This window comes from Achroia grisella, unplaced genomic scaffold, assembly GCF_030625045.1.
Source record: "Achroia grisella isolate CSIRO2021 unplaced genomic scaffold, CSIRO_AGI_Agris_v1 utg75164, whole genome shotgun sequence".
NCBI lineage: Eukaryota > Metazoa > Arthropoda > Insecta > Lepidoptera > Pyralidae > Achroia > Achroia grisella.
In genome coordinates, this window is record NW_026713009.1 from 21927 (window position 1) to 35530 (window position 13604).

At 53.8% G+C, this 13604-nt stretch overlaps 1 protein-coding gene across 1 annotated transcript; it reads right to left on the minus strand.

The window, feature by feature from the left end:
• Positions 1 to 9658: 9658 nt before the first annotated feature.
• Positions 9659 to 11905, minus strand: LOC131850320 (uncharacterized). The gene has a single exon (XM_059200520.1). The coding sequence runs from the start codon at positions 11903 to 11905 to the stop codon at positions 9659 to 9661; it is 2247 nt and encodes a 748-aa protein (XP_059056503.1).
• Between the last annotated feature and the right edge of the window lie 1699 nt (positions 11906 to 13604).

The window sequence follows — 13604 nt, forward strand, 5'->3', positions numbered from 1 at the left end:
GTGAGGAAAGCTAAGGATAGGAAGGTGATTGTGGGTTGTGTCAAGGAAGCAGATAGGGCAAAAATAAAGGAGAGGATCAGCAAGGCAGGGAAGGGCCTCACCGTCGAGGACATCAAAAACCGAGATCCGCTTCTGATTCTGAGGGACGTCATCAAAGTGCACTCGGATGGAGAGGTGCTGATGGCGCTCCGGAATCAGAACCGGGGGTCTTTGATGGCCTCAACGGAGAGGAGGGCCGCGTGATGATAAAATATAGGAAGAAGGCTAGAAACCCACACACCAACCATATCGTATTGAGCGTCTCCCCCACTGTATGGAGAAGGGCACTCGGGGAGGAGAAACTACACATTGACCTCCAAAGGGTCCGCGTAGAGGATCAATCCCCCTTGGTGCAGTGCACCCGTTGTTTGGGGTACGGTCACAGTAAGCGGTACTGTAAAGATACCGCGGACCTGTGCAGCTACTGCGGGGGCCTGCACCATGCAGCGGAGTGTACCGACCGTATAGTGGGGGCGACGCCCACGTGTATAAACTGCCGTTTGGCAGAAGTAGAGGACCCGCACCACACGGCCTTCAACGATGTATGTCCGGTGAGGAAAAGATGGGACTCGTTAGCCCGGGCATCGGTAGCGTACTGCTGAGGTCACCGAGGGGAATGCCCGAAAACACCTGGTGCTCCAAGCAAACCTGCAAAGGAGTAGAACAGCCACCAGTGAACTGCTGATGGAGGCCGCCAGCCGTAGGGCCTCACTAGCATTGCTCCAGGAGCCCTATGTGGGGGGGAAGGGGAGGGTAGCGGGACGCAGAGGAGCCAGAGTATTTCAGTCTCCCGGGACGGATGGCGAGGGTGGCGTGAAGGCCGCCATCATAGTGTTTGATGGAGGCCTTCAGGTCACCCAACACCCGGAACTCACCACAAACAACATCGTGGTGGTGGGCGTCCGTACTGGGAACTGGAGTATGGCGTTTGTGTCCTTCTACTTCGAACCAAACAAACCCATAGAGCCTTACCTGGAGCAGCTAGGGAGGATCAGGGATAGGCTGGGGACCGACAGGCTGATCATTGGTGGAGATTCTAACGCGAAGAGCATCTGGTGGGGCGGCCTCCTCGAGGACCGAAGGGGCGAGCTGATGCGCGGGCTTATATGCGAGTCAGGAATGAACGTGCTTAATGCAGGATCCTCCCCAACTTTCGACACATGGAGAGGAGGGAAACACTACAGTAGCTACGTCGACGTGACGGCGTGCACTGAGGAGGCACTTAACCTGGTGACTGGTTGGAGAGTAGATGACTCTCTAACCAGCTCCGACCACAACGGTATTACATTTCACGTACACTTAACAAAGCCAAAAGGAACAGAGATAACACGAACCACACGCATTTACAACACAAAGAAAGCAAATTGGAGCCAATTTCATGAGAAATTGGCCCAAATTATGCAAGACACACACATGACACCACAGGAACTCGAAACAGTTACACAACACTCACAACTCGAACACGCCATTGATCAATACACGGAAGCAATAACACAAGCATGCACACAAGCGATACCACACAAAAAACACAAAGACACACTTACCATACCGTGGTGGACGGACGATCTCACGAAGATGAAGCGTGAGGTCGTCACCAGGAGGCGCCGAATCAAAAACGCACAGCCGTCGCAGAGGGCTGCTGTAGTGGATCTCTACCTGAAACAAAATAAAAAATATCATGAGGCCATAAAAACAGCACAAGTCGAGAGTTGGAGGGGATTCTGTGAAAAGCAGGAGCGAGAGGGAATGTGGGAGGGCATATATAGGGTAATAGGTAGGACAGGGGCTAGGGAAGAGGACGTAATGTTGGTTGAGGGAGACAAAGTCTTAGACGCGCAGGGGTCAGCCGATCTACTTGCACGGAGGTTCTATCCTGGAGACAACAAAGAGGCGGACACTGAAATGCACAAAGAAATAAGGCAGAAAGCAGAAAAGATAAACTGCAGGGAGGATATTGCTGCTGACCCCCCCTTCACGATGTCGGAATTAGAAGCGTCGGTTGAGTCCTTCAACCCAAAGAAAGCCCCAGGTTCGGATGGGTTCACAGCGGACATCTGTGCGAGAGCGATTGGCGGTAACCCTGCATACTTCCTAGCCCTGCTGAATAAGTGCTTGGTGCTGCAGCTTTTTCCTAAAAGATGGAAGGAGGCGACTGTCGTGATCCTCAGGAAGCCAGGCAAGACCTCGTACACAGACCCCAAGTCGTACAGACCAATAGGACTGTTACCGGTTTTGGGGAAGGTGTACGAGAAGATGCTGGTCGCCCGTCTCAGATTTCACCTGTTGCCAAGGATTAGTACTCGCCAGTACGGATTCATGCCCCAGCGCAGTGCCGAGGACGCCCTCTATAATCTAATGAGTCACATCAGAAGCAAACTCCATGAGAAAAAGATGATAGTGCTAATATCCCTGGATATAGAGGGCGCCTTCGACAGCGCTTGGTGGCCGATGATAAGGGTCCGGCTGGCTGAGGAAAAATGCCCGGTAAATCTGAGACGAGTAATCGATAGCTACCTGAGGGACAGGGCAGTCGAAGTAAGGTATGCTGGAGCACGGGCAACGCGTCAAACGGAGATAGGATGTGTGCAGGGTTCGATAGGGGGACCACTATTGTGGAATGTCCTCCTAGACCCCCTATTGAGACAGCTAGAACATCAAGGCGTCTACTGCCAAGCGTTCGCGGACGATGTCGCGCTGGTATTTGATGGGTGGACGGCCCTCGACATTGAAAGTCGTGCAAATGCCGCCCTCGAACATGTTCGGAAGTGGGGTGTCGTTAGCAGGCTGCGATTCGCACCGCACAAAACATGTGCGATGCTAATCACACGCAAGCTGAAATACGACACACCACGTCTGAGCATGGGCGGGGTCGCCATAGGCATGACCGAAAGTGTCAAACTTCTGGGACTTACCATCGACCACCGGTTGACCTTCAACGCCCATATGGCTGCTGTTTGTAAGAAGGCGATAGCCATCTACAAACAGCTGGCCAGGGCGGCAAGGGTGAACTGGGGTCTGCACCCAGAAGTTACGAGGACAATATACACAGCGGTGGTGGAGCCGATAATCATGTATGCGGCAAGCGCGTGGTCGGAATCGGTGACGAAGATAGAGTTCCGGAAGCAGCTGAGCGTGGTGCAGAGGGGCTTCGCCCAAAAAATCTGCAGGGCTTACCGCACGGTGTCCCTGAACTCCGCACTGGTACTGTCAGGAATTCTCCCTCTAGACCTACGTATACGTGAGGCTGCCTCACTGTACGAGGCGAGGAGGGGGAGGGCCGATGGGCTAGTGGGAGACAGGGATGTCGAACGGATGACGCCAGCGGCAGACAAGCCCCATCCGGCCGAGCAGGGGAGGCTGGAGTTCCGGGACCTGGTAGACGAGGAACAATATAAAACAGCGCAACAAGACTGCGAAATAAGAATATTCACCGATGGGAGCAAGATTGAGGGCCGGGTCGGTGCGGCTCTGTCGGTATGGAACAGGGCGACCGAAACAAAGGCCCTCAAGCTTGCTCTCTCGGCACACTGCACCGTCTACCAGGCGGAACTCCTGGCTCTGAGCAGGGCGGTTGGGATAGCATCGGAACATCCTGCCACCACGATCGGCATCCTCAGCGACTCCAGAGCCGCATTGCAAACAGTTGCAAATCCTAAAGCCTCCCACCCCTTAGCGGAAGAATTTAGAACACAGCACACAAAGTGTAAACAAAAAGGAAAACAATAAAGATCTATTGGATAAAGGCACATGCGGGGTGGGAAGGAAACGAGAGGGCGGACCATCTCGCCAAGGAAGCGGCCCTGAAGTCGAAGAGGAGGTCAGACTACGACTGGTGTCCGGTCTCATTCGCCAAACGTCTGATCCGGGATCGGACGATTGCCGAATGGGATAGGCGGTACCAGTCTGGCGAGACTGCTTCCGTAACAAAACTCTTCTTCCCGAGCGCGGCCGATGCGTACAGGGTCGTCGGCAAAATCACCGCAGACAAATACATCACCCAGCTGTTCACGGGACACGGCGGATTCCGGGCGTATCTGCACCGTTTTCGGTGCCGCGAGAATCCGTCGTGCCCATGTGACCAGCACACACCCGAAACACTATTACACATTATGTCACAATGCCCTCGCTTTGGAAGGAAAAGAATGGACTTAGAAATAGAATTGGGAATAGAAATAAAATCAGATAACTTCAAGGAAATTATAAAGAATAAAGAGCACAGAGAAAAGTTTTTAAAGTACGCAACAGAAATAATAAACAAGGTATCAAACATAAACAGCGATAAGTAAAGCTGTATCTAGGTGTATAGTGGATATACAGTCATAGATAAGCAATAGATATAAGTAATAAAAAGAATAATAGTAGTAGTAAGAATGTATTAGATAAGTAAGAAATAAAATAGGCTAAAATAGTAGTATGTAAACAAAAACAAAATAGATAACCCTTAGAAATGTAAATCCCTAATTAAGTTCTCCTCTAGGTTTAAGTGTAGTAAATAAGAAAGTTATGTGTCTAATAAAGAAAATGTAAAAAACCTGGAATTTCACATCCGGGCTTAAGTGTGTTTCCTTGGCTGTACCCCCTAGCATAAGACCCTAGCTAGACGACGGCCCACCCTGTTGTAAACAGCGGTGGGGAGGTAGGCCAAGTAGAAAAAAAAAAAAAAAAAAAAAAAAAAAAAAAAAAAAACCTAACCTAACCTAACCTAACCTAACCTAACCTAACCTAACCTAACCTAACCTAACCTAACCTAACCTAACCTAACCTAACCTAACCTAACCTAACCTAACCTAACCTAACCTAACCTAACCTAACCTAACCTAACCTAACCTAACCTAACCTAACCTAACCTAACCTAACCTAACCTAACCTAACCTAACCTAACCTAACCTAACCTAACCTAACCTAACCTAACCTAACCTAACCTAACCTAACCTAACCTAACCTAACCTAACCTAACCTAACCTAACCTAACCTACCCTAACCTAACCTAACCTAACCTAACCTAACCTAACCTAACCTAACCTAACCTAACCTAACCTAACCTAACCTAACCTAACCTAACCTAACCTAACCTAACCTAACCTAACCAACCTAACCTACCTGGTCCCCTCTCTAACCTAACCTGGCCTAACCTAACCTAACCTGGCCGCCCACCCGGGCTAACCTGGCCTAACCTAACCTAACCAGTCCACCTAACCTAACCTAACCTAACCACCGGGGCCCGCGCCTAACCTAACCTAACCTAACCTAACCTAACCTGGCCGGGCCACAACCTAACCTAACCTAACCTAACCTAACCTAACCTGGCCGCGGACAGTCCCTAACCTGGCCTGGCCTAACCTAACCGAGCCAACCTAACCTAACCTAACCTAACCTAACCTAACCTAACCTAACCTAACCTAACCTAACCTAACCTAACCTGACCTAACCCTAACCTAACCTAACCTAACCTAACCTAACCTAACCTAACCTAACCTAACCTAACCTGACCTAACCTAACCTAACCTAACCTAACCTAACCTAACCTAACCTAACCTAACCTAACCTAACCTAACCTAACCTAACCTAACCTAACCTAACCTAACCTAACCTAACCTAACCTAACCTAACCTAACCTAACTTAGGGAAGAATGGATACTGCCGGACTCCTACCTGCTAAAAACCTGACGACTGTTCCTCCTCGACATAATCGCCGTGGCCATGGGATACGCAAAGCATTCACCAAGACCACCGGCATGGTTCCCATCGAAGGGACCTTTCCATCTAGGCGTGCAGGGAACAGTCTCTGCACGCCACCTCCAGACCCTAATGCCTCCCCGGTGAGCTTCGGATTGCCCTAACAATCCTCCACCCTAACCTGGAGTCGATGCACACCTGATTTTACTCAGGTGTCCATCGACTCCCCCCGTGTGGCCCGTGCCGCGGCCGGGCCTTAGGCGGGCGACACTGCTTCGTGACGCCCACTCTATGGTCGGACTTCCGACCCGCCGCGGCACAATACCGACACTTCGGCGATGGCGCGGCGCAGCGCGCGGCCTTATGGCCGGGCTCGCTGCAGCGGAAACAAATTCCGCTGCTGTCCTCCGTAGCGGTGCATCGCACTCCCACGTGTCCCGTAAGGAGGCAGCGATAGCACCGCTGGGGACGCGGGTCCAGCGACTGCACCCGCGCCATCACCCACCCGATCTTAAGCCGGCCGGCCTCGGCCCACTTCTTTGCGGCGGCCACAGGGCACCGCACCCACACGGATCCCGTTCCCTGGGTGTTGCGCCGGATCTCCCCGGTTTTCACCGAGGATTCCAGGCAACCCCCTCGCGCATCACGGCTACGACCACGTCGGCTACCACACCGAGTCGTCCAGATCTCAACGATCCGCAGCTCGGCCGACTTCACTGGCCTGGAGACCCGGACGGTGTCCTCGGGCAGGACCTCCTCGATTTTGGCGGCCAACGCGTCTGCCGCCTCGCCTGTGTGCGTTCCGGGGATCTCCAGGATACGGGACCCGGTTCTCCCTACTTTGAACCTCAGGTCGGTGATACCGAGCTGGGCCAAGGAAATCTTGGCCTTCGCTTCGGTGAGCACCGACCCGTAGGTGACGCCCCTCTCCTCGGCTCCCGGCCTCATGGTTAACACCACTGCCGATGAGCGAGGGGGGCGTGCTTTAACCTTCCGCGCGGTTGCCTTCCGCTGCGGGGGTGCCTCTGTTTGGCCGCCGCGTGGCCCCTTCGCGGTGGCGCGCATTGGCGGGAGCTGCCTGGCTTGCGCCAGCGCCCTTGCGCTTCCCGCGCCTACAACCGTCGACCAGCCCTCCTGGTTGGCTGAGGTCGACGGCTGCTAACCTCCCCGCTGGGCTTCCCAGTCTGTGGGACCCTATCGGTCCCGGACCGGATGATCCGGCAGTAGGCGCACTCTTGGCGGCCTTTGGTGGCCCTGACGCTTCGCCGAGATCCGCTCCTCCATCTCGGCGAAGCGGGCTCTCATCATCTCGCCTACTCGCCGGATCATCCGGTCTTCGGCGTCCTCCTTAACCCGGGGCGGCGGCACCTTCCGGCGCTTCGCCGTCGTTCCCGTGATGGTCACTAACCTCAATGGCGTCCTCGCCTCCTCCAGCCAACCTGGACCTTTGCAGGGCGCGACGGTCGAGAGCGTTGGCCCTTTAGCTCCTCTAGAAGCCGAACGCTGCTCCCGCGCCTGCCGCTCCCAGGACCTCTCTCGCCTTTGAGCTGGCTACCTCTCGGCCAGGCGGCGGAGGACTGCGACGCCATGCGAAGGGCGGAATTTCTTCCTCTTGTCGGCCAACGCCTCCTTCCAGCATGGCCCGCTTCACCTAACCTGTCCAACGTTCCTCAGCCGCTCATTGGACCTCTAACCTGAGGGAGTCGCGACTCCGGAACCCGTCCTCGCCTTCAGGACCTCCGCCGCCGACCGAATACTGGCGATGGAGTCCTTTATCGCCTTGACGATAGTGCCCTTCAACCGGACACCTCACTGCGGAAAGAACCTGAAGGGCACTGGTCCTCAACCTTGCGCCTAGCTCGTCGGCGCCCATAACCTGGCATACCGCACCTCTCCGCCGAACCTTCCACGGGCGCGCGCCGGAACGGAGACCTGGAGGGGCCGGCTGGCTTCAGACGCTAAGCCCCTGTCTCCATTCGGGCGGTTCTGGCCCCGCGCTCCTCTCTGGACGGGCTCATGGCCCGTTCTGACCCTAGTCGAGGCACCTCCACCAGATCGACGTCGTCGTCGGAGTCCAATCTGCGGCCTCTCGACGACCGCCTCCTGTTTTTTGGGTGAGGTGCTCACCCTCGCCAAGCACTGCTCCTCCGATCCCAGTGACAACGAGGACCCTGTAAGCTCGGAGTCCATGTTGGCCTAACCTCGTAGTCCGATATGCCTCCGCCACGGTCTGACCTATCGTCCTTCACCTCTCCTCCCACTCCCTCCTGCGCTGAGCTTGTCCCCCCCAGAATACGTGGGACAGTCCACCCCCGGCAAATCCGGTGCGGTGGAGGAGGATTCTCCGGCCGCTGAGCGGCCGGTACCTCCCTGGGGTAATTTCTTTTTACGCGTAGCCATTTCATATTGTGTTCCTTTTTACGGGTGTGGTCCCGAACTTCCTCCAACGAAACAGAAAAGGAAATACAAACGAAAAGACAGAAAGACAAAAAGACAGACAAAGACAGATAAAAACCAAAGACAAACTAAAACCCAAAATAAATTAAAACAAACAAAAAAAGTAAAAACCGAAACCAAAACAAAGAAGAAGAAACGAACAAAAAGAAGACTAAAACAGGAAGTTGGGCGGGTTCCTAACCTAACCGGGATCCTCGACTTTTGTCGAGGCATAGGAATCATAAACCCGCCCAACCTGCCGGGCTACTGGCCGACATAGTAGCCGTATCCCGAAGGAACAACTACTATCCCGCCCGGGGCGTACCAGAACCAAACCATTGCTCGGCCACCGTTCCCCGCGGACGTATCCACGAGGATGGGGAAGCCTCCCAATGGCAGGCCCATACTAGGAGGTTGCCCGACCCACGCCCCAACCTAACCTAACCTAACCTAACCTAACCTAACCTAACCTAACCTAACCTAACCTAACCTAACCTAACCTAACCTAACCTAACCTAACCTAACCTAACCTAACCTAACCTAACCCAACCTAACCTAACCTAACCTAACCTAACCTAACCTAACCTAACCTAACCTAACCTAACCTAACCTAACCTAACCTAACCTAACCTAACCTAACCTAACCTAACCTAACCTAACCTAACCTAACCTAACCTAACCTAACCTAACCTAACCTAACCTAACCTAACCTAACCTAACCTAACCTAACCTAACCTAACCTAACCTAACCTAACCTAACCTAACCTAACCTAACCTAACCTAACCTAACCTAACCTAACCTAACCTAACCTAACCTAACCTAACCTAACCTAACCTAACCTAACCTAACCTAACCTAACCTAACCTAACCTAACCTAACCTAACCTAACCTAACCTAACCTAACCTAACCTAACCTAACCTAACCTAACCTAACCTAACCTAACCTAACCTAACCTAACCTAACCTAACCTAACCTAACCTAACCTAACCTAACCTAACCTAACCTAACCTAACCTAACCTAACCTAACCTAACCTAACCTAACCTAACCTAACCTAACCTAACCTAACCTAACCTAACCTAACCTAACCTAACCTAACCTAACCTAACCTAACCTAACCTAACCTAACCTAACCTAACCTAACCTAACCTAACCTAACCTTTTTTTTTTTTTTTTTTTTTTTTTTTTTTTTTTTTTTTTTTCACGTCAGGAAAATCCATCATGGAGAACCATTCCCTTAGGGAAGAATGGATACTGCCGGACTCCTACCTGCTAAAAACCTGACGACTGTTCCTCCTCGACATAATCGCCGTGGCCATGGGATACGCAAAGCATTCACCAAGACCACCGGCATGGTTCCCATCGAAGGGACCTCCATCTAGGCGTGCAGGGAACAGTCTCTGCACGCCACCTCCAGACCCTAAAACCTCCCCGGCGAGCTTCGGATTGCCCTAACAATCCTCCACCCTAGGGTCAATTTTGGAGTCGATGCACACCTGATTTTACTCAAGTGTCCATCGACTCCCCCCCCCCACCTGTGGCCCGTGCCGCGGCTCGGGCCTTTGGCGGGCGACACATGTTAGTGACGCCCACTCTATGGTCGGACTTGCGACCCGCCGCGGCACAGTACCGACACTTCGGTGATGGCGCGGCGCAGCGTGCGGCCTTATGTCCGGGCTCGCTGCAGCGGAAGCAAATTCCGCTGCTGTCTTCCGCAGCGGTGCATCGCACTCCCACGTGGCCTGTAAGCAGGCAGCGATAGCACCGCTGAGGACGCGGATCCAACGACTGCACCCGCGCCATCACCCACCCTATCTTTAGCCGGCCGGCCTCGGCTAGCTTCCTCGCAGCGGCTACAGGGCACCGCACCCACACGGAGCCCGTACCCTGGGTGTTGCGCCGGATTTCCCCGGTTTTCACCGAGGACTCCGGGCAACCCCCCTCACGCATCACGGCTACGACCACGTCGGCCACCATCACCGAGTCGTCCAGATCTCCGATCCGCAGTTCGGCCGACTTAACTGGCCTGGAGACCCGGACGTCCTCGGGCAGGACCTCCTCGATTTTGGCGGCCAACGCGTCTGCCGCCTCGCCTGTGTGCGTTCCGGGGATTTCCAGGATACGGGACCCGGTTCTCCCTACTCTGAACCTCAGGTCGGTGATACCGAGCTGGGCCAAGGAAATCTTGGCTTTCGCTTCGGTGAGCACCGACCTGTAGGTGACGCCTCTCTCCTCGGCTCCCGGCCTCATGGTGAGAACCACCGCCGATGACCGAGGAGGGCGTGCTTTCGCCTTCTTCTTCCGAGCGGGTGCGTTCCGCTGTGGTGCCGCTGTTTGGCCACCACGTGGCCCCATCGCTGCGCGCGCATTGGCGGGAGCCGCCTGGCCTGCGCCAGCGCCTTTGCGCTTCCCGCGCCGTACAACCGTCGACCATCCCTCCTTGTTTGCTGAGGTCGACGGTTGCGGGACTCCTCCCTCGCTGGGCTCCCCGACCTGCGGGACCCTATCGGCCGCTGCACCGGACGATCCGGCAGTAGGCGCACTCTTGGCGGCCTTTTGTGGCCGCGTTCTCTTCGCCGAGATCCTCTCCTCCATCTCGGCGAAGCGGGTGTTCATTATTTCGCCTACTCGCCGGATAATCCGGTCTTCGGCGTCCTCCGTCAGGGTCCGGGGCGTGGCACCTTGCGGCGCTTCCGCCGTGGTCCCCGAGATGACCACTGGAGGCAACTCGGCAGCGGTTTTGGCCTCCTCCAATTGCCGCAGCGCTTTATGAAGGGCGGCGCGGTCGAGAGCGTTCGAGTCCTTGAGCTCCTTCAACTGTCGAACGCTGTCGCGCGCCTGCCGCTCCCACTCCTCGCGCTCCGCCTTCAACGCGGCCAGTTCTTCGGCCAGCGCGGCGGAAGACTGCGACGCCATCTGGAGCTGTCGGAACTTCTTCCTCTCCTCGACAGACTCCTTCAGCATCGCAGCCTTCATCTCCCGGACCTCGTCCAACTCCTCACGGAGTTTGCGGACCTCCCGCCTGAGGGCTTCCTCCTCCGGGTTTGACGACCTTTGCCTCAGGGCACCCGACGCCGATCGGATGGTGTGGATGGCGCGGTTGATCTCTCCGACTATAGTGCCCTTCAGGTTGCTGGACTTTCTGACTGCAGCAAGGACCTGAAGGGCACTATTTTCCACCTTGGCGCCCAGTTCGTCGGCGCCCAATGTGGCATTCTCCTCCGAGTCTCTTCGGATGCGCGAGACGGACCTGGACGATTCGGGTCCAGAGGCCGAAACCCCTGTCTCCGATCGCGCCGCAGACTTGGCCGTTCGCGCTCCCCTCTTGGCCGTTGGAGGACCCCTGGCCCTGCTCCTCCGTGCAGCAGATGACAGCTGCACGTGGTCGGCTTCATCGTCATCGGAGTCCAGCTCCTCCTGACCTCTCTCTGCGATCCTCCTCTTTCGATGTTTCTTGGGGGGCGAGGTACTCCCTCTCGCCTCCCCAAGGTTGTCATCGGACCGGAATGACATTGAGGACCCTGTGCATTCCGAGTCCATGTCCGCTACGTGCAGTTCGAGGGCCTCCAGGTAACTAACGGCCCCGTACTTCCGTATCAGCTCCTTCTGATACCTCTCCTCATCGCTGCCCGTGTCCCCCCCAGAGTACGTGGGACGGCCCACCCCCGGCGAATCCGGTGCGGTGGGGGAGGATTCTCCGGCCGCGGAGCGACCGGTACCTCCCTGGGGTAATGTACTTTTACGTTCAGCCATGATGTTTTTTGTTTCCTTTTTACGGGTGTGGTCCCGACCTCCTGCCACCATCGACGAAGAAAGAAAGGGAAAAACAACCAAAAAGACAGCAAAGATGAAAGACAGAAAAAAGACAGACAACAACCAAAACAAACTAAAACCAAAACAAACAAATTTGAACACAAAGAAGAAGAACAAAACAACCGAGCCAAAAGAAGAAGAACAAAAACAAAACAAAAACGAAGAGGAAGTTGGGGGGGTTCGCCGGCTCCGGCAGCCTCGACTTTGTCGAGGCATGGGAACCGCGAACACGCCCAACCTGCCGGGCTACTGGCCGACATAGTAGCCGTATCCCGAAGGAACGACTACTATCCCGCCCGGGGCGTACCAGAACCAAACCATTGCTCGGCCACCGTTCCCCGCGGACGTATCCACGAGGATGGGGAAGCCTCCCAATGGCAGGCCCATACTAGGAGGTTGCCCGACCCACGCCCCAACCTAACCTAACCTAACCTAACCTAACCTAACCTAACCTAACCTAACCTAACCTAACCTAACCTAACCTAACCTAACCTAACCTAACCTAACCTAACCTAACAACCTAACCTAACCTAACCTAACCTAACCTAACCTAACCTAACCTAACCTAACCTAACCTAACCTAACCTAACCTAACCTAACCTAACCTAACCTAACCTAACCTAACCTAACCTAACCTAACCTAACCTAACCTAACCTAACCTAACCTAACCTAACCTAACCTAACCTAACCTAACCTAACCTAACCTAACCTAACCTAACCTAACCTAACCTAACCTAACCTAACCTAACCTAACCTAACCTAACCTAACCTAACCTAACTAACCTAACCTAACCTAACCTAACCTAACCCAACCTAACCTAACCTAACCTAACCTAACCTAACCTAACCTTCCCTAACCTAACCTAACCTAACCTAACCTAACCTAACCTAACCTAACCTAACCTAACCTAACCTAACCTAACCTAACCTAACCTAACCTAACCTAACCTAACCTAACCTAACCTAACCTAACCTAACCTAACCTAACCTGGCCTGGCCTGGCCTGGCCTAACCTGGCCTGGCCAACCTAACCTAACCTAACCTAACCTAACCTAACCTAACCTAACCTAACCTAACCTGACCTGACCTAACTGGCCTAACCTAACCTGGCCTGGCCTGGCTGGCCAACCTAACCTAACCTAACCTAACCTAACCTAACCTAACCTAACCTAACCTAACCCTAACCTAACCTGGCCTAACCTGGCCTAGCCTGGCCTAACCTGGCCTAGCCTGGCCTAACCTAACCTAACCTAACCTAACCTAACCTAACCTAACCTAACCTAACCTAACCTAACCTAACCTAACCTAACCTAACCTAACCTAACCTAACCTAACCTAACCGGAGGTTATTAGTGCCATTCATTATCTATATTGGATTACGAAAACGAAATGTCATCGCCTTCTACATTTAACATGGCGCCATCTAGTGGCTACTAGAGGATAATGTGTTTGATTTTAATTGTTTGATTGCGCCATCTATTGTAGGATAGCTGTTCTTTTATCACTTTGCTTTGCTTTAACTAATGATAAAGTTCTTTACTAGGTTGACAGATGGCGTAGCAGTTGTACGACGGCGAGTAGCAGTGGTCTCAAGTTGAGACGCTCAGCCGTCATTAAGTACTTTGCACGACTCACTGA

Excerpts from the sequence above, each read along its gene's own strand:
- LOC131850320 (XM_059200520.1), bottom strand. The coding sequence starts at position 11,905 with ATGGCTGAACGTAAAAGTACATTACCCCAGGGAGGTACCGGTCGCTCC.